The 25789-nt window shown below is 43.6% G+C and overlaps 1 protein-coding gene across 2 annotated transcripts in view; it reads right to left on the bottom strand.

Annotated features, from left to right (window-relative positions):
* COL6A3 (collagen type VI alpha 3 chain) overlaps positions 1-25336 on the bottom strand; it is an 85794-nt gene extending 60458 nt beyond the window's left edge. The window contains exons 1-3 of one of the 2 annotated variants that reach the window (XM_060151766.1): positions 25131-25336; positions 9113-9230; positions 951-1553 (exon numbers count right to left, since the gene is read on the bottom strand). In XM_060151766.1, the coding sequence (XP_060007749.1) occupies positions 951-1553; positions 9113-9200 (691 nt within the window). In that variant the 5' untranslated portion in view covers positions 9201-9230; positions 25131-25336. The remainder of the gene's footprint in view (positions 1-950; positions 1554-9112; positions 9231-25130) is intronic. The other variant, XM_060151767.1, reaches the window with a different exon arrangement.
* Between the last annotated feature and the right edge of the window lie 453 nt (positions 25337-25789).

The following is a 25789-nucleotide window of genomic DNA, read 5'->3' as shown; positions in this document are numbered from 1 at the left end:
GAAACTTTAATATTGATAGATTGTATTCCAATCAGAGGGAAGTCTGGAAATATCAAGAGAATTTTCTGGATGTAATTTTGCATCAATTCTTAATTTACCCCACCCAGCAATATGCCTAAAACCATTAATAATAAAATCCCTGACGGATGGGTGAGATCACCAGTGATGTAACCTGGTCCACCTGGATCTGCCAGATTTTTACCTGCCGCAGCATCAAGCACCACTGGGTTCTTACTGAAATTTTTAAATACACTTCCCACCTCCCACGTCCGTGAAATGTATTTTCTCATGTGACTTGATCAGCTGTATATGTTATTTTAAAATGACTCCAGTCGGGCTCTTTTGCCAAAGGCCTCCCATCTGAGTGTATAATCTCTCCGTCAACAGAGCTACTCTACAACTCAGTAAACACAGGAAAAACGGTTTTCATAAACATCCCCCCAAGCGAGTGCTTTGTTATTTCTTACCTCCAGAAATGCCACTCCTGCTACGCATCACAAAACTGACTTTGGGGAGACAGTTCTCACATGTCAGCACACTCTAACGGGCTGACTTTTAGAGCTCAATGCCATTATCCTGGAGTAACTGTCTCAGAACCATAATGACCCCCAGAGATCCATTTTTAGGATGACTGCATTATAAGTAGATCATACGACGATGTTTAATAACCAACGTAACAGGTTTGTCGAATTAGCCCTAAAAGCACACTTTCTTGACAACTCATGCTCTAAAAAGATCTTTCCACTCAATCACAGATCTCTGTTTTTTTTTGGAACACTGCAACGGTCACAGACACCACATCCAAGAACTAGCTCATCGTGGAAGGACTCGGCTGTGGGTACTTACAGGTTCTCCCGAGGCGAATCATTCTGCAAGGTGCCCACCTGACTTCTACAAAAACACACACAGACAGCCCACTACCACACAGATGGTGAGAAAAGCATACGTACCTTGGGTGACAATGGTTGGCGGTTGCAAGACAATGTGCCTTTGGGCCACGCCAACAATGTACGGCAGTAATTGCTCCTGGACGAGCCCAAAGCTACGGAATTCCGGGACAGTAAACACCAAGTTGTCATTGGTAGCTATGTGCTGAAGCTGTGCCTTGGAGGCGGCCTGGGCTCCGAGGCCAAACGAGAAAATGCTAGCCTGCTTCAGTGCTATGACCGCGTCTCGGATTTCATCACTAGAAGGCCCAGCACTTATGAGGACCAGCACCTGGGGAACCCCTTCCTCCACTCGGCTGCCCCCTGCCCGGGTGAAGTGATTCTCCAGCACAAAATCAAGGGCCAGGCCGACATTGGCCAACTCCCCACCGATGAACCCCAGGGCTTTCACTGCGTCCAGAACCTGAGCCTTGGTGGAATAGCTGTTTAAGGAGAACAGCGTTCTGGGCTCATCGCTATACTGGACCACCCCCACTTGGATCTGCTGAGTTCCAACTGAGAGTCTCTCAAGGAGATTTACAAGGAAGTCGCGAATGACTGCGAAATTGACACTTCCGGTGTTGTTTGATCCATCAATTAGGAAAATAATGTCAGCAGAGTCTTGTGCTTTAAAAGAGAGAAATGCAAAAAATGTGAAAGCATTAGAACAAGTGACCACATGCATCGTTCAGTGTTCTGACATGTTTCTTGGGAAACCAATAAGAAACACGAAATATGGACAAACAAAACACACGTTGATTAAGGAATGTGAAATTCTCTTTTAGTTCTGCATTCTGAATGGATAAGAGGCAACTTCTTAACATCATTTCTTAACAGAAATGATGGTGTTTAGTAGGGCATTTGATATCAAATTTTCTTCTGTGCCATCTTTGTAGTCAGATTTCAACACATATTCAATTTCTGGGTATATTCTGAAATTTTCTACTGAATTTGGAGGGAACTGTAGCTGCATGGAATTATGCATTACCATACCTACAGGAGAAAGTAAAGGAGTATATTAACAAAGGTCCAAAGATGATTTCTAATTTGAGGACATTTCTCTTATAATCCTCAAGTCATTATAAGAATTTTCTTTGTCCAAATCCACAGCACAAGACAGAATCCCAGATTTAGGGTTTGGTGATTCATCATCCCAGTATGTTAAACACTTGATTCCTTGAGCAACTGTTGTTCCTTCTTTTTTACTTTAAAAACCAAAGTGGCTGTGTACCTACCACTTTGGGAATACGAAAAGGAGAACTCAAACAACATTTACGGTTTTGATTCAAAAATGCTCTGATACATTTTGGTTTGATTTTTGTTTCTCAAATGATGTTTAGTTGCGTGAAACTCAAGTGCAAGTCTGGGATTCAGCTAAGTGTTCTCTTCATTTATTTTTGCCATTGCCTCTATATTCAATCACATAATGCAGAACAATGTTAAGCAGAGTGATATGAAACCAGTCATGACATAATTATCCAACCTTATTTTTATGACATCGTAGACCGAGTGCCTGGCAAGCCCATGGGCATCTAGTAAACCCTGAATCAGAATTAGCTCTGGAGTTATACAAATGGACATAAAAAGGCTGACCAAGATCTCTTTGCTCCCCACAATGGCAAACATGACACTTCCATTCTGTTACTGAGAATGGGGGTTTCACAGAAGCACTGAGCAAGGAATAGCAATCAATAAACTATGAACCTGGGTGGAATATTTCAAAGGCTCATCTGCTAGAATGTTTAAATCTGGCTGAGTTAAACGATATGAAAAGTAAAATTATTCTAGCAAATATATTTTAATAACCTAAGTAGATGTTAGGAATAGGAAGAGATTTTATGTGAGCATATATGGTATTTATATTCTGGATTTTAGGAAGCTATGTTTGGAGTATAATTGTAATATTATATGTACAATCATTCATTCTGATATTTTTAATGACAGTGAACATTTTATACATAAAATTAATTTTTCCTGGTACCAACAAAATTGCTTTTATTTCCACAATGGAAACAGGATACAAATCTTGTCTTATGGAATTAAGGAATTTTGCTATAGTGAAATGATGTTCTTACCCAAGCTCTCCCCTTGGGGAATCTTAGCCAAGGATGGCTGCAGTTGGGATTACTGGAATCAGAACTGCTCTCTTTCTCCCCTTACATACGTGAAACCCCTAACAGCAATTTTGTAGAGGGATTCCTTTCATAGGGAAAGATACTAATGTGAAAATATCTTGTAAGGTTTTATAAGATATTAACTTAGCGTTTGCTAAGAATTGCAAAGCAGTTGCTACTCTTTAACCAAACCGTAAGGTTCCTGAAGGATCTTATGGGATGGTGCGGTGTCAGCAGTGTGAATTATGTTGCAAGCCATAGAAATGGCCCACATGGTGCCGGGAGCTCCAGGTTCAGCAAACCACACCACAAAATTCCTCAACACTTCCCAGGCCTAAACCAATGACCCTGAGGGACAAAGGAAGATTTGCCCCTTACTCAGCAAACCGAGACCTTTAAAGGAAGGACTAACTCTGAACCTAAGATCAATAAAAGAAGAACGATCCCTAAATCACAGATGACTCATTCCTTACTAATTTATTACTTACTTTTTGATTGCGGTTCACAATAGAATAAATAAAATAAACAAACATTGAGGGAAAACCCTTGATTACTGCTCTTCTAAAAAGCTGAACCACAGCAGGTCATAGAAAAATGTTGGATAATTTGTCATCACTGAAAAAACCACGTTGTCCTCTTATGCACACAATGATGGGACACACAAGGGCATGCTGTTATCCAGGAGAGCCGAAGCCTCAGACAGACACAAGAGAGACCGGTTCCTGTGTACAGCAAGGCATACCAGGGATCGATATTAACTCTAAGAGGAATCAGGTCTTTCTAAAATTCAAAATGTGAAGTTGTCTGGTTTTCTGCTTTTATGGCTCATGTATCACACCATCTGTGGCATTTTCTATGGAAAAGTTTCGAAACAGCCATGGAAAAATCATAGGCTCCTTCAACATCGTCGGAAACACTACTTTCCTGAGCACACTGGTGTGGGCACAATGCTTTCCTTAGCTCATGGGATGCTTCCTTTTTCCAAGCAAAATTTAAAAGATCACATTTGTATTTCCTATGCAAACACAAAACTGCAGATAGGTTTTGCGAGTTTTCTAAATCTTTATATTTTGCAAAGAAAAGAAAGTTCATCCTCGTGGATACATAGGTCACCTTTAGCTCTTGCTTTAGAAAAGCTTTTGTATTTTATATCCATTGATAAAAGGGATTTAAAAAAACACAACTTTCAGTGATTACTTGAGTACAGTTCATTTAGAACAGCGCCATCATATATATATTCATGGGGAAAAGTTACCTACCTAGTGGGCAGGAAACGGAAAGAAATGGCCCTAACTTATTAGCAATCTCCATAATGCCTTCCTGACTACCTTTCCCAAAAACTATAAGCAGAGAATTTTTATTATTATTATTATTATTTTGCTATGGAACATGCAGTGGGACATGATACTGGCAGAATTGCAGAGTGAAGTTAATTAGAAAAGACAACATAAAGGGATTAATATCCCACCCCGGTGCTGCTAGCGGCTTGGACACTAGAAGACAGAGATGCTTTCTTGGCATAAAAACAAAGGTTTTGTCATTTGTGTGGAAACAGACTATGTTGACAGGCTCATTTAGCATTCATATGGTAATCTAATCGTTTATCCATTTATATAATGGTTAAACATAATGGCAAACTCATCCACCCTTTTTCCTGAATTGGCCAAAACACCAATAAAGAGAAGATGTTCCATTTCTCACCTGATCCCTTTCATTGTTTTTGACATGGATGAGTTATTATCCCTATATTCAGAAAAGCAATGATTAGTGAATTATTGATGCTGAGCACATTGTAGCAAATGGAAAAGGTCATTAGAGCTGCCATCTTGTAACCTCCTTGTAACCTGCAGTGCTTGGTTTGGGGTGCTCTCAGGGTCCACCTTCTTTTCCTGTAATCTGGCAGGATCGACACTAGTGTCATAATGCAGAGGTGAGACACATCATTTGAAGTAGGGAATGCTATTCAGGTTTAATGCAAATGATCCAGACTGTGCGTCACCCCTCTCTTAGAAGTAGACCCACTGGTAGGGTCATGAGCCCTCCCACCCCTATCAAAGCTGAAATCACGGATAACCATTGGGGAAACCATTTTAATCTCCTGAAACGCCTCGGGGTTGGTTAGTTCTGTAACCCTTCTCTTAACCACGATCTGCCTGCCCGGCTCCTATCTAATGACATCTACCCATCTTGCTCCCCACTCCCTGTTTCCAGAATCTCTCTTATGAAAAACTGATGTCTAGTACTATTTGCCTAAAAACACCATTTTTCTGATCATAATCCAGAAAGCCTTTCTCTGGACTCCTCCTCAACTGCCTCTAGGTCTCTTCTGCCTCATCCTGGCCCCTGCTCCTCTGGCTTTCCAGAAGTCTCCCAGCCCCTTCCAGCTCTCATCTGCTTCCCCACCCAGCCAGGTCCCCAAGGCGGGCTATTTCAGGAATTTACTAGCTACCGTCTTAGCAATGATAAATTTCCTTCCCAAGAAGATCTTCTTGCCCCTCTATCATCCTCTCTTTGCAAGCTCCAACCTGGTAGCTTTTTTCTTCCAAGAGTGCCTGAGATATCTTCAGAACACCAGGGAGCCACGCTCATGGACAAGACCCCAGGCTCTGGTCTCTGATGACAACTGAACATCACTGCAAGTCAGCAGTTTCTTCTTGATCCTTTTTTGTGATCCTTTCCTCCTAGCCCTGTTGCAGCTGTTCAAAAATAACTTCGATTCCTCCAAGCTCCCAAGCACCACTGCTTCTCTCCCTCTGCCATCTTCTCTTATTGGATGATTGATGCCAACTCAACCTGAACACTCTCAACGTCTCCCCTTTCCACCTCAGTATCTTAGAAATATGATACCCTTCTCCTCCTTTCCCTTCATCTTGTGGGACACACATCTCTCCTTCTGGAGCTCATCTCTCGCTTGAGCTCTCCCACCCTAGCTTTCTGCCCATTCTCCTAGAATTCTCTCCTACCCACAGTCAGTTGGCGACATGGACTCATTTGGGGACACAGGGAGTTCCCTCTGTCCTACTCGTCGCTGATGAGGAAGCCTAGCCCTGGTCAGAATTGCTGTGGTGCAATACATTGGAAATTTACCTGTGGAATTCCTTCCCTATCAGTCTTTAGGCACTTAGCACTGGCAAGAGAGCTAATAGGTGTGACTGGTTAAGTGACTTGCCGGACAATTAGTTCCATGCACATCACCATGCATGAACACATCCATGTAAAGTCGCTGCATCATCGGTACTTCCAGAGTGTCACTGATGAGGACCATTGGAATCTCAGAAGCATCTCTATGGGCACAGCCATGGTGACAGCGTGGAGGAGAAGTGGGAAAACCCACTCCAGAGCCAACATGTAAGGGCCTCCAGCTCTAAAACTCAATTTCTTCAAAATAGATTTGGACTGGATCATCTCTAAGGCCTCTCACAATTCTAATTCCATCAAATCTCTGAAATAAATCCCATTGAGTCAAAGAGAGGAGCTCTGCGTGTTGCTTCACTGGACCCACAGTGGACCCCCCGCCTTCCCCCTCCACTCAAACTCTTTCAGACACGGAGCTTTCTATAAAGGAAACAGGCTCTCTATCCCAGGAACAATGAAGGGATTTTTGTTAGATACCTGCCCAGCCACGCTGAGTCTGTCTTGTCCAAGGAAGGTAGAAGCAACCTCTTGTGGGGTCATAATATCAGGATGTGCTTTTTTAGAGTTAGAATATTAATTGTCTCAAAAGCAAAGAATTCCTCTTGAAGGTAGATGAATTGCTCTGTTTTGGAAGGAGACTACAGAGAATATTCAAACCTTTGTTTTTAGACCTGTGAACAGGCATCTCTTCCCTAATCCGCCCACCATCTTTTAGCCGTAATATTGCCTTAATGCCAGCGGTTGCCAAGCTTATCTCCAAAGAAGAGCAAGGCAGGCAGCAGCTTGGCGATGTTGCCATTACCTGTGATGTCTTTAAGGGTCTCTGTGCCTCCAGCCCTTTCTGGAGTCATGGATGAATGCACACAGGCCACTAAGTTTCCTACTATGTCATGAAGTGAGGTAAAATTCTCTAGGTTGAAAATATGCATATTGAGCGGTTCACTTGCTGTTTCTTTTAACGCTCCTTCATCTGCATCCTCAACTCCAATTGCAAACACATTAACATCAGCAGATTTAAGTTCCGCTGAAGGCAGAGCAAGGGCATCCTTCGAGTGTCCATCAGTTAACATTACGATAACCTGAGGGACTCCATCACTGGCCCGGCTTCCGGCAGCCTCAGTGAGGTGATTTTGCATTACGTATTCTAATCCTTTTCCAGTCTGATTGCTTCCCCCAGTATAAGACATGTTGGAAACATGGGAGAGGACTTCTTGTTTAGAACGATACGTATTTAACAGGAACTCGGTATCTGGGCTGCCGTTGAACCAGACCAGAGCAAAACGGAAATCGTTTTCTCCCACAGCTAAAGATTTTATAACATCATATAGAAACTCTTGAACAAGTTGGAAATGTTCCTTTCCAATGCTCCAAAAGGAATCCACTAGAAATATTATATCGGCAGCAGCACCATTTTTGACATCTTTAAAAAAAGACATTGGTTTAGATGTTTCTCCTGTTCAAGAAATGACTTCCCATCAGTGCAAAGCCTTCCTCAACTCATTCAGTTTCCACTCTGCTGTTACTAAATAATTTACACCTCATGTGTGAAACAGGCGGGGACGCTGACTTACCTGAGAAACAGGGACCTGGACACATGGACCCAACAGCTGCCGGTGCCCAGTCATTGACCCAAGTTCCATATGCAATGACTGCCATACATGGACCAGTAGCAGGTTCCACAATGGGGAAAAACATTCCCTGGCATGTCCTTTAACTCTAGATGATTCTTTGTGGTAGTTTGAACCCCAAGACCCACCTGCTCAGGTGGGAAGGATATCCTATCACAGGTAACCAAACATCATCTTGGAAATTCCTTCCTCAGCTTTGGGTCTGAAACTGGGCCCCGACAAGATAGAACACTGAAATCTACTACAGTTTTACCTCCCATGCTTTGGGTAATTTGCCAGAAAAATAAGTATTATAAATACCTCTTAAGAAGACTTGTATAACTGTAGGGAAGGGCAAAGTCTCATTTTTTCAGACTTTTTAGCATGAAGAAAGGTACCCTAACTCATCACTACATCTTCAGAGCCATCAAGCCCTCTTAGATGCTGAACAGTATTCATCTTTTTCAAAGATGAATCCAGTTCTCTCTTAAAAGTAGGAGCAAGAGGCTCCAGGTGCCAGGCTATGGGTGGCTGGGAAGTGCCCTGCTGCACTGGGCCAGGCTGGCTGTGCACAGCAGGCCCCTGGACTCTACTCACCTGGGGCTGACCCGATGCCCCAAGCCATGCTCCCCTGGCACTGAGGTGGTCCTCACCAGGCCTCCATCTAAGAACTACCAGGTCCAGAGGGAGAATCCCCATCAGAAGCTCAGCTCTCCAAGCAAAGGAGAGGGACCCAAGTCACTCCTTCCCAGCTCATAATACATGAACCATTTCTCATTTTTCTAGAACTCTGCAAGCAAGTTCTTAATAGGATGAGTTGGGATCCATTTTTAAGTAGTTTAGGGAAACTGATATTTAAAGATTTGATGATTCTGGATGAAAAACGTCTTTTCCTGTCCAGACTGAGAAAGAAATGGCGACATTTGTGTTTGTTTTTGTTGTTTTTTCAGGGAAAATAATTTTTTGCTCTCAACCATTGTCTTCCCTGGGTTTTATGTGCTCAGACATCAACCAGTGCCAGAAATGTGGGAAAGCTCTTCAGACGGTAAAATATTCTCGACACAAACTTTCTGCTCACACCCAAGGTAAAAACAAACCACTTGCAAACCACTGCCAAGATATCAAACCCAAGTTTCAGTAAAAAGAACCTCTCTCTCACTGGATAAAGAGGAGCAGAAAGTCTGTAAAATAAATGAACATCCTGTAGTCAATGGCTTGGCTATCTCTTCAAAGCTTATCTAAGCTCTATATTCAGCACATGATGCCTAAGATCTAAAATCAGAGAATACTGTTCCTTTTAATGAAATGAAGAGATGTTTCTGGATCTTACCTGCTTGTTGTTGCGCACGAGTAAAGGAAAAGCCTGAGAAAAAAAGGCAAAAGATGGCCACTAAAGGCAAATGCCGATGCTTCCTCATTTTGATTTTGTCTAAGCACCAAGTGAGAACCTACGAGAGAAAACAGGATAAAGGAGAATGATCAGGTATTGACTCCCCGATTACTAACGAATGAATCAAGGATTTGTCCCTTTTATGAAAAATAGTTTTGACCAAACATAGACATGAGAATTTTTGAATCTAGTGATTGTAGGACTTTGGCCATAGCTAAAAATTGTGCAGTTCAACTTTTTTTCCTCTCAAATTGAGGCAGGCAAAAATAGTATATCACGAAACAAATGGCAGGATGAAAAAGGGTCAGGAGAAAAGGTGCTCAGAGGCACAAAGGGGCAGTTTGGTGACGCCCAGCCCAACTGTCAATCGTGTCTAAAGGAATCCCGCGGGGAAGCTTCCGTTCAGGGAGGGAACAGGCTTCATCCAAATCACAACGTGTGCCAACACAACCATGGCAGCTGGAACCATTTCGAATCTTGCCCTCATTCTCTGTTAATATTTAGCAGTTTTCCTCCACCAAAAACCTGCTGTGTGTCCAACGCCAATCACAGGATGGAGCACACCCTGGGGTACTGAATTAGCAAGATTGAAGCCAGTCATGAGGGCTGACGGCCACATAGCGTGGTCTCCCATGCAAATTTAACTGCCAGCCAGCCGGGCTCAAATCTGGATGGGCGCAGTGGGCTGTGTCACCATCACTTTTCCCTTCAAGCAAACACCACCTTCTCCCCATGCCACATCTGAAAGCACCCTGACCCACACTAAACCTTCAGGTCAGCATCTTCACCCTCCAATCTCCAGTGACAGCAGCTTGAGGGTCTGCGCTCTTCCTTATGACCCTCCAGAGAGCCAGCCTAGGTCTTCTCCACCTGGGCTTAGGTCCCCTTGCAGAACATCACCTCTTTTCTCTTCCCCTTGATCCAAGGCTCTGGTTTCCCCCAACTCTTTCTTAGGTCTTGGGTATATGACCTGTGCAGACCCACTAGACCCCATGCTTGATTTAATGATTTGTTGTTGCTGTCTTAACATTCTTAATAACTTTTGGACAAGGATGCTTCATGTTCATTTTGCATCGAGCCCACAGATTCTGGAGCTGGTCCTGGCTACAGCTGTGCATGTGTATCGATGACTCTTCTTACCCTCACCCAGACTTGGCAGGGGTTCCCTGGTCAGAGCCTTGGGTAACAGCATCAGAGAGGAGGGGCGTGCCGGTCAAAATTATTGGTTATTTTTTCTTGTCCTTAGTTTCAAGCAGTACTATTTAATATTGAAAATTATGTGGTATAGACTACAGTCAAGCGAGAAGTCCCATTTGGTTTAAGAAACCTAAATATTTTCATCTGGAGAGATTGGGTTACCATCATAATTTACAGTTCATTGTTAGGGTTTGAAGATTAAGAAGGTGGCCTTGGGAATTACAGCATGAAAAGGTAATCATCATCAGTATAAATAAAAATCAAAAACCTCTCACTCTGGGGCATTTTTTGGTAGAAACAGAAAAACAAATCCTAAAATGCATACGGAATTTCAAAGGACCCAGAAGAGCCAAAGCAAACTTGAGAAAGGAAAAATAGAGCTGGAGACCTCATATTTCCTGATTTCAAATCATATTACAAAGCTACTGTAATCAAAACAATATGGGACTGGAATAAAGACAAACATGTCAACCAATGGAATAAAATAAAGATCCGAGAAACAAACCCTCAAGTATATGGTCAAATAAGCTTCTATAACAGTACCAAGGTTACACAATGGGGTCAGGATAGTCTCTTCAACAAATGATGCTGGAAAAACTGTATATCCACATGCAAAAAATGAAGTTGGACCCTTACCTTACACCACTTACAAAGAACTAACTCAAAATGGATTATAAATGTAAATGTAAGACCTGAAACTACTATACATTTAGAAGAAAATATAGGAGAAAATCTTCATAATATTGGATTTGGTAATGATTTCTTCCATATGACACCAAAAACACAGACAACAAAAGCAAGGACAGACAAATGGTACTATATCAAACTTAAAAACTTTTACACAGCAAGGGAAACAATCAACAGAGTGAAGAGGCAAGCTACAGAATGGGAGAAAATATTCACAAACCATATATCTGATAAGGGGTTCATATCAGAACACATAAAGAACTCCCACAACTTTACAACAAGATCTGATTTAAAAATAGGTAAAGGACTTGAATAGACATTTCTCCAGAGAAGACATACGAATGGCCAATAAGCATATGAAAAAACACTCAGCATCAGAGAAATGAAAATCAAAACCACAATGAGATAATTCAAAAAGAGTCACGTACCACAATGTTCATTGCAGCTCTATTTACAAAAGCCGGGACATGGAAGCAACTTAAGTGTCCATCGACAGATGAATGGATAAAGAAGAGGTGGCACATATATACAATGGAATACTACTCAGCCATAAAAAGAACCGAAATTGAGTTATTTGTAGTGAGGCAGATGGACCTAGAGTCTGTCATACAGAGTGAAGTAAGTCAGAAAGAGAAAAACAAATACCGTATGCTAACACATATATATGGAATCTAAAAAAAAAAAAGTGGTTCTGAAGAAACTAGGGGCAGGACAGGAATAAAGACACAAACGTAGAGAATGGACTTGAGGACATGGGGAAGGGGAACGGAAAGCTGAGATGAAGTGAGAGAGTGGCATGGACATATATACACTACCAAATGTAAAATAGATGGCTAGTGGGAAGCAGCCACATGGCACAGGGAGATCAGCTCGGTGCTTTGTGTCCACCTAGAGGAGTGGGGTAGGGAGGGTGGGAGGGAGGGAGATGCAAGAGGGAGGGGATATGGGGATATATGTATATGTATACCTGATTCACTTTGTTATACAGCAGAAACTAACACACCATTGTAAAGCAATTATATTCCAATAAAAATGTAAAAACAAACAAAAAAACAAAAACCACAATGAGATATTGCCTCACATCCACTGAGATGGCCACTATCAAACAAACAGTAAACAAGAAGTGCTAATGAGGATGTAGAAATATTGGTACTCTTAGGCACTGTCGGTGTGAATGTAAAACACTGCAACCACTTAGAAAACTGTATGGAGGTTCCTCCAAAAATTAAAAATAGAATGACTATATAAGCCAGCAATCCAGCTTCTGGGTACATATCCAAAATAATTGAAAACAAGATTTTGAAGATATATATATATACACCCAAGTTTAATGCAGCATTATTCATAATAGCCAAGACGTGGAAACAACATAAATGCCCATCAATGGATGAATGGATAAAGAAAATGTGGTATATACATATAATGAAATATTATTCAGCCTGAAATAAAAGAAAGAAATTCTGTCATAGGCTACAACATGAATGAACCTTGAGGACATCATGATAAGTGAAATGAGCCAGTCGCAAAGAGACACGTACCGCAAGATTCAACTTACATGGGGCATCTGAAATAGACAAACTATTAGAAACAGAAAATAGAATGGTAGTCGCTAGAGGGACGGGGAGGTGGGAAGGAGAGTTAGTGTCCAAAGGGTACAGAGGTTCAGTTCTGCAAGATGAAAAAGTTCTAGAGATCAGTTACACAACAAGGTACATGTAGATAACACTACTGTACTATTCACTTAAAAATGATTAAATTTGCTCACTTGCTCTACTCTGGGAATCTTCCAGGCCTTTCTATCCAGTCATACCTTTCTTCCCCACACTCTGCTAGACCTATTCCTGAGTTTGTCCTTTGAAAAAAAAAAAAAAAAAAAAAAAAGCACATGCAATATTTGTGGTCTTTGTAAGTTTTCTTAATTGAGGATATACAGTTTAGAATCGTGTAAATTCTATGTCATGTGTGTTTTACTACAATCTTTCAAAGGATAAGAAAAGTTACCTGAGATTTTTTAAAGTGTGGATTACTCCATACATCTAAAATGTGGCCATCAGTTTAACAGGAATGGTATAAATGTGGCATCTGTTTTTTGAGGCATGAGTCTTTAAGAGCTAAAACGGGAAAACAATACAACAGCACATATCTTCTTAAAGCATATGTATGTGCCCCTATAATTAAATAACACAACATTTGTCCTTGCTCCTAAATAATATTTGGAAAGGAAGAAGAAAAGAAGTATTTGGCAGCAAAATACTAAGGTTTGGGGAAGAGGACTTCAGTCCCAGGAAACTGAAAAGAATCTGATATGAACACTGAGATGTGGTACAAAAGTTATTTCTACCCCAACCAGTGTCATCAGAGCTACAAAATCAGGTCCGCCTAAGGCCTAGGCTTTTGTACCTGCTTGACCTTCCTACCTTGACCTTCCTCTCACCATAGGCCTTCCATGGGCCTGGTGATTCTATTTGTGGTTGTCCGTTGTATATATAATTCAGGAATCCCATTTTCCCCTCATTGCTAAGGAAGACAATGTTAAGGGTGGTCTAAGGTTCTCAACCTTTCCATCTAGAGCAACAGAAATAATGACAGCAAAGGAAAAATCTGTCTGGTTAATTAGCGACCTGGCCTTGGCAGGGGACTCGTGTCTGGATGGACTTCTTAGCAAGATGCACAGAGGGCCAAGGAGCCCCTTATCGAAGGTGTCACCCAAGGACGTGGATGAAGTGGGCTCAGTCCCATGATTTTTCCTGCCAGAGATCAGGCCCGGAGGGAGGAGCTGGGGTCCAGATCCTGTGGCCCAGCTGTGAGGAACAGCAAGACAACAGAGTGTGGGCCCCAGGCCAGCCCAGTCAGCCAAATTGGTGGGATAGAAAAAGACAAAACCATAAACAAGAGAATGGATTCCAAGACCCACTGTTGCTTTGGATTTTCCAGGGAGGTCAAACCGAAAGTATCACCTGTGATAAAACAAATTTACCCTGTGATTCAAATTCTGAAAGCTTGAAGATACAACCCCAGCACCTAATACAAAACCACCTGTCAATACAACTTTCTCTTGGAAATGTATCAACAGGGAGAAGGAAAGGTTTTTCTGATGTTCAGAAGGTCAGTCATCAAGAGAACGTATTTCTTTCTACAGTGTAGTGACAGCCAGTGGTGATAATGGTGCATTCCAAAAACACAGCCCAATCTTCTTGGCTTGAAACGGTCAACACGTGCTAGGCACGGATCTGCACGATACAGGAGGCAGTCCTCAGCTCGCCGTGCTTTGGTTCCCCAGCGTCCCCAAGTCCTGGCCAGTGCTCAGGGGAGTCCCCTCAGGCAGTATAGAAACCCACGCTTGGCTGGTTGGTCTGTTTTCTTCACTGAGGATGAATGCCCAAGCCACGGCCCCCATGTTGCCCCACTGCTCTCTAGAAATCCTGCAAGACCATGCTCTACTCTAGGAGTCTTCTAGGCCTTTCCATCCGGTCATACCTTTCTTCCCCACACTCTGCTAGACCTGTTCCTGAGTTTGCCTTTTGAAGAAAAAAAAAGCACATGCAGTATTTGTGGTCTTTGTAAGTGTTCTTAATTGAGGATATACACTTTAGAGTAATGTAAAAGTACATCATACGTATGTTATTCTTGATTCTTTCCATTAAAATTGAACATCAGGTTTCTTTACCAGCAATAAGCATCCTACTAGAAAACTCTTTTGTGGGAAAATTGTCAGCCCACATTATTTAAATTTTACTGGATTCTTTCCAGGAATATATACTGTCCTTTCCAAGACAGCCTGTAATATTCTAATTGGTCGAGAACTTTTTTTAAAATGTGGGATCCACAGATTTTTTTTTAATATGGGATCCACAGATTTCAAAGGATCTGCCAACCTCCCCCAAAAGTGTACAACATTGTTTCTGTGTATGTGGGAGTCTCTGGGGATAGCATCCAAGTTCACATGTGATTCTAACCGCCTCTATTCTAACTCCCCACTAAAGTTCAAGCACCACTCCTTTGAGAAAAAGATTTGATGCAGTTCTTCCGGGAGGTCCAGTTCAATTGTTTTAAACATTGGATCCGTGCACAAGAGGCAGGATTTAAAGTAGCATTTTTGTTTTGGAATGAGGGCAAAAAAATAGTATAGGACCTCACTGCAAAGCATTGGACAATGTAATCCATGTGGAAAAAATAGGACATGACCACTGCTGAGTGTGGGATGGGACGAGCTTCAGGCTTCTCTGCAGACAACCTTGACAGAGAACATGGGTGAATTGTGCACTGAGTAGGTTTCACTGGTTTTGGTTTTGTTTTGTTTTTACTACCCCTATACTGTCCCTATACTATCCCTATACTGTCCCTATACTATCCCTATACTATCCCTATATCCCTGTGTGGGATCTCTATTAACAAATTCCAAAGTTTGGTAGTCTTTGGTAGAGCTCAATAAAATCAAAATCATGATAGAACAAAGTCTTAATGTCTTTCTGAGGCACTAATGAGTTACTTCAACTATTCTCTAAGGAAAATGAATTTTAAATTGGTTGAAAATTATATGTAAAGATTTTTATTTCCAAGATCTTAATCTTATAAAAGAGTAGACCCCTAAATGAATTCCTTCTCATTGGGACACAAAGTAATGAAAAAACATTCAGTGCACTGGAATTATCTTTTCTAAAACCTATCCAGATGTTGAGGAAAGGGAAAGAGGGGAGAGGGGAAGTGGGGGAGGGGAGGAGAAGGCAGAGGGGGGCGCAGGAGGGCAGAGGGGAGAAGCTCTTCCAACCCTGAAAGTGAAGGACAGAAAATGATGTTTGTTGGATGATGAGTTATCCAGGCTCCACTGATGGTTAATGGACTCACGTGTTCAGTTGAGCTGAATTCCCAGGTGGGGAAAAGGCCTTTAGATCCACACACTTTTCTTGCCACAGGGCTTAGGAGCCAGTCATGGGGCTCAAGCGTTCCTAGACCAGCTGGTGAATATTTGTTAATGTTTTTGTTTGCAATTAAATCTCTCCTAGTGTTTACCATGCCATGGCATCCCACTTTTTAAAACTGCAGTTCCTGGCAACAAAGCTTGGAGAATTTTTTTCATTTAGATTTAAAAGACGTCAAATGATCACCCAGTTTGTCCATTTTAATAAGGGGGAACAAGTCACCCTCCCATTACCCTTCCTTAACTCTCCCTCCCACCCCCAAGAAATAGAGACAAAAGAGCACAAGTCATATTTTCTGGGCCCCTGTCTCGTGGGTGGGATTTCACGCCCTTCTCCCAGGAGCCCAATGGCTGCACTGTCCCCCATCTTATAGCTGGGAAACTGAAAGCAGGTGAGGTATAGCGTTTTGCCCACTGCCACATTAAAAAAAAAATTGAACCAGAATCCTAATGAAAGTTTGTGTTTCCAAAGCCCAAGGGAAGAACCCCAGGAAACCCCAAGAGGATGTGCCGGATTTGGCCTCAATCTCAAGGAAACTCCCGACATCTTTCGGGGTAAAAATACACTAAATTTCTTTGGTGGTGACACACCACAGATTCTGTATCAACAGACGCCATTTGTCTGCTGCTGATCTTTCAAATATGAAAACAGTCAAAATTGGCTGCTTGAGACCCTCGTGTTGGGTGGGGTGTCAAGCTGCTTTGTGTCACAGATTCTGTCCTAAAGGCAATAGATTCAACCAGAGAAGTTCATTAAATTCTTATCTTTCTATTGAGCATTAGTCATTCCTTTTTTTACTCAGCCTCATTCTGAAAAGGATTTGAGATGCCTTTTTCCTTTCTGTAGCTGTCCACTTGAAACTTAAAAAGATATCTCTTATTATGAAGACTGCTCTACATGGGCCTTCAACTCAAAATTGTATTCAGAGTCCAGTGACATTCCCCAGCCATTGTGCAATTCCATGAAATTAGTTTTCATTAAGTCTCCTCAGAAGCTTTTTCATTTTCCATGTCTGGAAATCTTTTTTAAGACAGACACACACATGCACACAAGGCAATCTTTTTCAAACAAAGACTTAAATACATCCAGAGCTCCCATTTTGAAGTCATTTATTCGGTCTTCTCCAAGCACTGCTTTTTAGAATCAGGCTGGTCCTCCTAACAAGTTCTAGGACTTCTGTTAACTCCTAACTGTCCCATTTTAAGTGGGAGCTGCAGAAATAGTGGAAGACTGCAGCGACAGAACTATGCCCACCTGCCGTGAAATGAAAAGTCACATTTCAGTAAACCCTAGGGGTCTCTAGCTTGCAGCCACCCTAGTTCTCTCTCTTTTTCTTACCCTTCTTCTCTTTCCTGCCTGAATCCTGGGAAAAGAGCCCCCATTCTTGTCCCCAGAGAGGAAGCTATGAGAGGGAGGACTTAATCTTCTCCGGTTAGCGAAGGAGGAGAGCGGAATTTAACATGTTATTGCTACTTGACAGAGCTTTGGGGGAATCCTCAAAAGCAATCCATTTGGAACAACTCTAAGAAGATTCCTCCAAATAAATGCATCGGAAGCTGCTCTTCCACAGTTTATTTTACAACTTGAATCTCGCATTTCCATTCTATGAAATTGTGCTAGAGAAGAAAATAGCAGCCACGTGTACACATCTGTAAACAATTATCTGCTCGACCCAGGCTCTGAAGGTGTGTTCTGTGAGAGTGATCCTGTGTATCGACTTGGTCTCACTGCCACCTACTGGTATCCTTGTTAGACACTCAGAACTGGGCCCAAGATCTTTGGCTCAAGTAACACAGTGTCTGTTCATGTCTGGGCTATTATAGATAGTGCTGCTCTGAACACTGGGTGCAGGTATCTTTTCAAATTAGAGTCTTCATCTTTTCTGGATATATGCCGAGGTGTGGGATTGCTGGGTCATGTAGTAGTTCTATTTTTAGTTTTTTTTGGGGGGTTGGGGTTTTTTTTTGCGGTACGCGGGCCTCTCACTGTTGTGGCCTCTCCCGTTGCAGAGCACAGGCTCCGGATGCGCAGGCTCAGCAGCCGTGGCTCACGGGCCCAGCCGCTCTGCGGCATGTGGGATCTTCCCGGACCGGGGCACAAACCCGCGTCCCCTGCATAGGCAGGGGGACTCTCAACCAATGCGCCACCAGGGAAGCCCTATTTTTAGTTTTTTAAGGACCTTCCACACTGTTCCCCATAGAGGCTGTACCAATTTGTATTCCCACCAAGAGTATAGGAGGGGTCCCTTTTCTCCACACCTTTTCCAGCATTTATTATTTGTAGACTTTTGGTATCCATCAACAGATGAATGAATAAAGAAGTTGTGGTGTGTGTGTGTGTGTGTATATATATATATATATATATATATATATATACACACACACACACACACACACACACACAATGGAATATTACTCAGTCATAAAAAGAATGAAATAATGCCATTTGTAGCAGCACGAATGGACCTAGAGATTGTCATACTGAGTGAAGTAAGTCAGACAGAGAAAGACAAATACCATATGATATCACTTATATATAGAATCTTAAAAAATGATACAAATGAACTTATTTACAAAACAGAAACAGACGCACAGACATAAAAAACAAACTTATGGTTACCAGGGGAAAGGGGATAAATTAGGAGCTTGGGATTAACAGATACACACCACTATACATAAAATAGATAACCAACAAGGATTTACTGTATAGCACAGGGAACTATATTCAATATCTTGTAATAACTTATAATGGAAAAGAATCTGAAAAAGAATATACATATGTATGCATATGTATAACTGAATCACTTTGCCGTACAACTGAAACTAACACAATATTTTAAATCAACTATACTTCCATTTTTTTTAAGCGTCTATCTTGTTTATAAACAATGACTGTTCAACAGCTCACGCAGTAGAACAGAGCAATCCAGAAAGGGAGGGTTTGACTGAGCCTTGACAAGTTAGCCTCCTCCCGGAATGAGGTCACGTGAGGATGTGCGGAGCACCATCTGGGGTTACCTTCCTTCTCCCCATAAAGGCAACTTGAAGAACCTCCAGATTAACTGCCCAGATATTTGGAAATTTATTTAAAGACGTATTCCTAGGGTCCAAGATAATAAACATGAAGGAGAAAGTTCCATATCTGCTATAGTTGGAAAAGCTAGACATCACGATGCACATGTAAAGGACATTTCACCCTCTTAAATATAAGGCAGCCCCACGGAGCACTTCCTCCATTTTTCCTGCTAATTATAAACATTAGGCAGAGATTAGTTCAGATTTAATGTTAGGGCAGAGAATGCCTTAGAAGACGCTTCAGAAGGAATTGCACAAACACCCATTCCATTCCTGCCCCATGACACACACAGGGCCGTCGGCTCCAGGGTAGATCCCAGCGCTAGCCTCCCTTCCTGCCTTGGCCATGGACTTTTGGGGCTACTGGCCTCTCCAAAACCATGGTGTTCCATTGTAGAACTGTTCAAACACAGCGGCTAAAGTGTCCTCCTTTCGTAAGGAAAAACTAAACATCTCGTTTTCTAGTCTGATTCGTGATCAAGTCTAGAAGAGAAAATTATTTAAAAGAGACTTTTTAAAAAATGACATTGAAACCTCAGATAACGTATCACCCGCACTGTATTTAGTGTAATATCTGGGGAAAATTCTGCTTAGTTCCTGTCTCTATCAGGAAAGGTCAGTTAATCTCTCCCAGACTCACTAATTTTACGTGTAAAATGAGGCTGATTGCCTGATGCTCTAACCGGCAGTGATTCTGTGACCGCTTTCTTTCATCTATTACCCTAGGCTCTGACCACCGGTGGGTTTCCTGCTGTCCCCACAAGAAACGGAGAGGCCCGCAGTGCGCGGCGGGGCAGCTTGTGGGCTTAGCTGGGCTGGCTCTGGGTGCTAGCACTGAACTGCTGAATCAAATGATGAGGATTCCAGAAGAGAAAAACCAGCTTCCTGGAATGGCTTCTCTTGAGACCTGAGTCATCTCCAGCTGCTGTTCAGTTCTTAATTTTGAAATGCAACCAACCCACGAGCTCTTCCATCTAGCGGCCAATTCTCGATGCTCTGGGTCCATGAAAACTGAAGGTATGGGTCAAACCAGGGGGATTTGACAGAAACATTTGCCATTGTACCTTTCCCCAGCCATTCCTACCTCGCAAATGTTTCTCTGTACTTCGTGAGGCTTAAAATTCAGGAGAACAGCAGGACTACGCTATGCAAAACGCAGCCAGACCCCTACGAAAGACTAACAACCTGCCTCTGGGAGAGGGTTTGGCAGAACGTTTCCTATTTGTCCTACTTTTCTGCTTTGCTTTCTCCTTCCAGATTTTTTGAAACAACAATTACCTCTCTGCTAAACAAACTTAAAATATGCTACTCTATACAAGACTGGCCGATGGCAAAAACTGCCTTTCTTCACGTGAAACTCCAAGATATACTCTTGAAGACTTGTACTCCCTTGATATTCCTGGCCTTAGACACCTACCTGGGAGAACACGTGAGCGTGTGCCGGGGCGCCCAGGAAATGCTGATTTTGCTTTCCTTCTAGTACTGGGACCTCAAACCAGCAATTCACCTCCCTGTGTTCCATTTCTTCATCTGAGGTGTCAAGGGCGTGGGGAGACCATCCACCAAGGTAGTAATTTGGGGATATTTCCAGTAGCCAAACGAAAATCATATATTTGCCGACCAGAGGGCAGGGCCTAAGTCTTAGTCATTTTTGTCCCCTCCCTCGAGCCAGAGCTCCACGCCCTGGAGCACAATGGCGTTTATTAAGCTTAAAGGAATATGAGACACATAGACCAAGGGCAGGTAAGGAAAATTTGGGAGTTACTGGATTAGTTCATCTTAACAACACCTCTTCCAGTTGTAAACTTCAAAACTCCTACAGGGATACAGCATTGCACGAATAGGCAGCCTTGATCTGGTTCTGAAACACCTTTGTGTTCATTCAATTTAAACTTTTTTCTCAGTAGATATCAGTAAAATGTTTCCTTTCAAAGTTCTTACTTGGTTCATGCCCTTGTCATGAATGTATTTTAGAAAGCAGAATGCTTCATTGCAAGCAGAAGTTCACCTCAATACATGCATACCTGAGCATAAGGAAAAAATAAAATTCTAAATGTACATTTGCTTCAGATATTACAGTCACATTTTTTAAAATTCTGTATTGGAGCGGTCTCCAGGTGAGTCCCAAAGTGACCCACAAGCTCTGCTGAGATGTGTATCAACAGATTCCCTGCGGTCCCGGAAGCCCCACCCCAGGGACTCCCTACAATGCACGGAGATTTTTCTGGAGCTCAGCGGGATGCATCGTCCTCTAGAGGACGATGCATCTTTCCTCTACACTTTCGGGAAGGACTACACCAGGACAAAGGTGCTACTTCACAATTTCATCTGCTTCCTAAAATAGTCTGATGAGACCAGAAGGTACTAAAATTATGTTTTCAAAAATTAATATAACGAATTCCTGAAAAGAACCCCTCTTTGTAAATCAGGGTGCCGCAGGTGCTCCCTGAGTGTGACACGGCCATCACCCATGGTTTAGAGGGGACAGGCAGTGTCTTTTCTTGAAAGGGTAGGATTATCTCCTACCAGATTTTTGGAAAGAGGGAATCCATATCTAGAAATGTGGGTGAAAAGAACCTTTCCTTGTCTCGCTCAAGGCTGTCTGAAGAAGCAGGAAATTTTTAAAGCTTCCCTACTTAAAAACCTGAATCATTTTGAGCTTTCCTTTCCTCAGTGAGAGCTACTAATAGGATTTTTTAAAATGCCAGGTCACTCCTCAAATCGTCAACTATTTATGCAGCAGTGGTGTGGTTTTTACAGCCTGCTTTCCACAGCTAAGACACCAAGAAAAGTTTGCTCCTGTGGGTTTCCGTGGAAAGGCTGCCCGGGACACAAAGTCCCCTTCAGATGGGAACCAGCCCACTATTCTTCTCCAAGAGATAACAAATCCTCAGTTTCTTCCAAAAAGAACAAGTGACAAGAACAAAGTGACAAGAACTAATTTTCAAATAAAACTTTTGCCTAAAGTGATTCGCATACCTGCAAGACAGTCTCATGCAACAGAATTCGTGACCTGCCAGTGTATTTTAAACCCTAAATGTGGAATTTCACATAAAAGTGGGTAATGAGGGCTTCCCTGGTGGCACAGTGGTTAACAATCCACCTGCCAATGCAAGGGCCACAGGTTCGAGCCCTGGTCCAGGAAGATCCCACATGCCGTGGAGCAACTAAGCCTGTGCGCCACAACTACTGAGCCTGCGCTCTAGAGCCCACGAGCCACAACTACTGAGCCCGTGTGCCTAGAGCCTGTGCTCCGCAACAAAGAAAAGCCACCGCAATGAGAAGCCCGCGCACCGCAAAGAGTAGCCCCCACTGGCCGCAACTAGAGAAAGCCCACGCGCAGCAACGAAGACCCAACACAGTCCAAAAATTAATTAATTAATTAAAATTTTTTTTAAAAAGGTGTGTAATGACAAAGACCCCTGTAACCAGTTGTCTAAATACTCTGAGCAACAGCACAGATGAAGCCTCCATGGCAAAAGTCTACTAACTTTCAAAAGGGAAGGAGGTCTGATTTCAAGCTGGCTTTAGCGGCAGCATCTGTAACCTCCTAACCTAAAACTAAGGTCAGGTGGGGAGCCTCCCTTGAGTCATGAATCCATCATCAATCATCAGTGGAAGAGAGGGGTTTCTTCCTACTTTATCATCAGTGTTGTATCAGGTTCTAAGGCACGAAATCACAGAAAGCACTTACGATGACAGAATGAGCTGCAGTGAATCCTCAACACTTTGAAAATAGAGGGAGGTGCAGAAATAAAAACAATTCTATTCAGAAAGATAGGAATTCTTCTTGCCTTGAAGTATCCTTAAGACCCCAAGTTTGGACGTTCACCATACATCCTGTCACCTAAGGACCACAAAGCATGGTGGGGTGAGGCACACACCCTCCCAAGGGCTGGAAGAGCCTGGGCCAAGGGCTAACATTCTAGAGACTTCCCCAGCTGCCTCCCAGGAAGGTGGGAGTAGCTACACCTTCCAATTCCCCCACTGGAAAAGGGCAGGACACCCACGCTTACCACCCTGCTATGGGATTCTTCCCCAAGTTCTCCTCTCCACCAAGTATCTTCTCAACGGCTTCCTCACTGCCGTGAGCGAGGAAAGAGAAAAATAAACCTTATGGTGATGGAAAACCCATGCCTCCTCCAAGAAGAGACGAAGACCACAAGACCATAATTCGTATAGCTTGAATTCCTACAAAACCCCTCACCTCCCCACCCTTCTGCCTTTACCCTCAGCAAAGCCCACACAAGATTGGGACTGACATACATACACTAATATGTATAAAACAGATAACTAATAAGAACCTGCTGTATAAAAAATAATTAAATTAAATTTTAAAAAAAAGAATGAAGCAAAACGCTGGTGCCGTCCCTCCAGGCCCCCATCTCCAGAGGTGGCCTGGATGAGGGATGCCTGCTCAGCTGCTCTGGTCACAAAGCCAGTGTCGGTCCCTGGGGACCAGCTCTCTTCTCTGGCATGTCTTTCCCCGTTAGTTGGTGGAGGCCCCGGGAAGCATAATCCAATTTCCCCATCACTTTTAATAGAATATGATAGGAGGACACTGTCTTCTGGGAGAACAAATCAAACAGTATGTTCCAAATCTAGATGTAAATTAGCTCAGGATCCTCCAGTGCTGGGCCATCTGCTTTCCTGAAATGGTAAAGATTTGACTGCTGTCTGAGTCTACTGGTGCTGTGGCCTCAGCAAGTAATTGAGCATCTCAGAGCCCCTAAGCCTTCATCTTTAAAGCCAGGGAACCACACCTCAGTGCCTCCTAACCAAGAATCTCTTCCTTTATCTTTAGCCCAGCAAAGAACTCAGAAGTTTCAATAATGTCCAACAGCCAACTGGTGGTTTTCAACATCATTTTGTTTAGGAACAAAAAATACCTGATTTTAAAGCCACTTCAGTTTTTTGAAGTATTAAGAATGGGTCCCCTGGGAAGTTGGGGGACCCCAGTGTGAGAATAGTCTATCTGCATGAGCTCTGAGCAGCCCTGCAGCTCTAGGACCCTGCAGTTCTCGTGCGGAGGCAGCTGTGTGTAGGCTGGCATGGGCCAGCCCCTCTGAGTCCCCACTGGGGGGGACACTCCCCTCCGCCTACAGCAGCTTGTTCTTGGGGTCCAGACCAGCCTTTCAATTCGCTCCTTGGGCAGGCTGTGAAATGCCAGTTTCTGTTTACACCCCCCAGTACCCCTCTGGGGCCTCCTAGGGACCCCACCCCTGCTTCAGTCCTAATTTTCTAACACAGTAGCCCCTGAAACAGGTCCCCAGAGTAGACTGGCAACTGTCAGATAACACTTTCCATCCTGGGCGAGAGGGCCGGAGCCCCACCCTCCTGGCTGGGGAACAGGCTCCCGGCCTCCGGACTTGGTGCGTGCTCCACTCTGGGCAACACAGGCCAGCCCGTGGCCCTAGGGGCCCTGCCCTATCCACTGGGCGTGCTGCCCAAACACCAAATTCCTTCTCCTCCTCTGACCCCTGCAGCTCCTTTAAGCAACCCCAGAGGACTGAGCCTCCAGCAGTAACTTCAGATTCCTGAAAAGATGGAGCCCCGATGGTAATAGCTGAGTAACTCTTGACTTGGTCCTGTTCCTGGACACCAAGGTCACCGCAATCCCCCGGAGGTGACAGATATACCCAACCAGCCCACGCCCCGGGGACGTGGGAGAACTCAGAGTCTCCCCAAGGTAGCTCTCGAATCCTCGGAAAGACACTTCTGCGAACAAAGCAGATTCTCAGATTCCAGCTGAGCTGCAGTTTATTTATGTCCAATAAATAAACCATGAGCCGAAAAGCACCGCAGTCAGGAGAGCAGAGGGTGATGGGGGTGGGGGGGAGGTAGCGGGGGACCCGGCACGACTCGTGGGCAGCCGGGGCCTCGGCCCAGCTAAGGAAACCCAGGTGGCACAAACTGAGAAAGAAAAGTCGGCTGGATCTTCCAGAGACCAGCGGCGTGTACAGAAAACAGACTCTACGGGAGCGAACCTGAGAGCCATCGAGAAATGGTCAGCGGGGTTTAAAGCATTTCCCTCTGGCCACAAACCCAACACAGGGGGAACAGGGGCGAAGCGGCACTTACCCTGAGCAAACCTGGAGAAGCGTGTGTCCCTGGGCTTCGATATTCAATTATGTGCGAATCTGACACATGTTTTCCCCACTTGGCTGCGTCTCCTTTTCCTTCTGCAGGAGAGGGGACCCCGAGCAGGCAGAGAACTCCCCCTGTGGTCCTTGCAGGGGGCTGCTGAGCGGGAGAGCTGAGCGGCCTTTGGTGGAAGACTGAGCTCCAAACTGGACCGTGTCCAGGGATACAGTCAAGGCTCCCTCCAGCCCCTCCTCTCCCCCTCCCCACTCGGGCCTGCCCCACACTGTAAATGAAAACCAGACTCTCACTCTGTTGCTTCTGGCCCAGCCACGGGCTGATGTCACCTCGGAAGGCTGTCTTCACCCTACGAGCCCGTAGCTGGATGCCTGCAACTCTTAAAAAAAAAATCCACCCCTTCTACTCATCACTTTAAAACTCTTAAAAAAAACTCTTAAAAAAAAAATCCACCCCTTCTACTCATCACCTTTGGGGCTGGGTCCCTGGCCACAAAGAGAATGAATTTTGGAATGTTTCTGTGGGTCTCCATGGTTTTGCTGCAGTGTTTTCCAACACCATCTGAAAGGAAAACAGGAAATGCAGTCTCCCGCCTCCCCCCTCACCACGCCCTCCCATTTCTTCTTGAAGTTTCTGAATTG

The sequence above is a fragment of the Lagenorhynchus albirostris genome, chromosome 6 (assembly GCF_949774975.1).
Source record: "Lagenorhynchus albirostris chromosome 6, mLagAlb1.1, whole genome shotgun sequence".
Classification (NCBI taxonomy): Eukaryota; Metazoa; Chordata; class Mammalia; order Artiodactyla; family Delphinidae; genus Lagenorhynchus; species Lagenorhynchus albirostris.
Note: the sequence above shows the minus strand (reverse complement) of the source record. Positions and strands in the feature narration are given on the sequence as shown.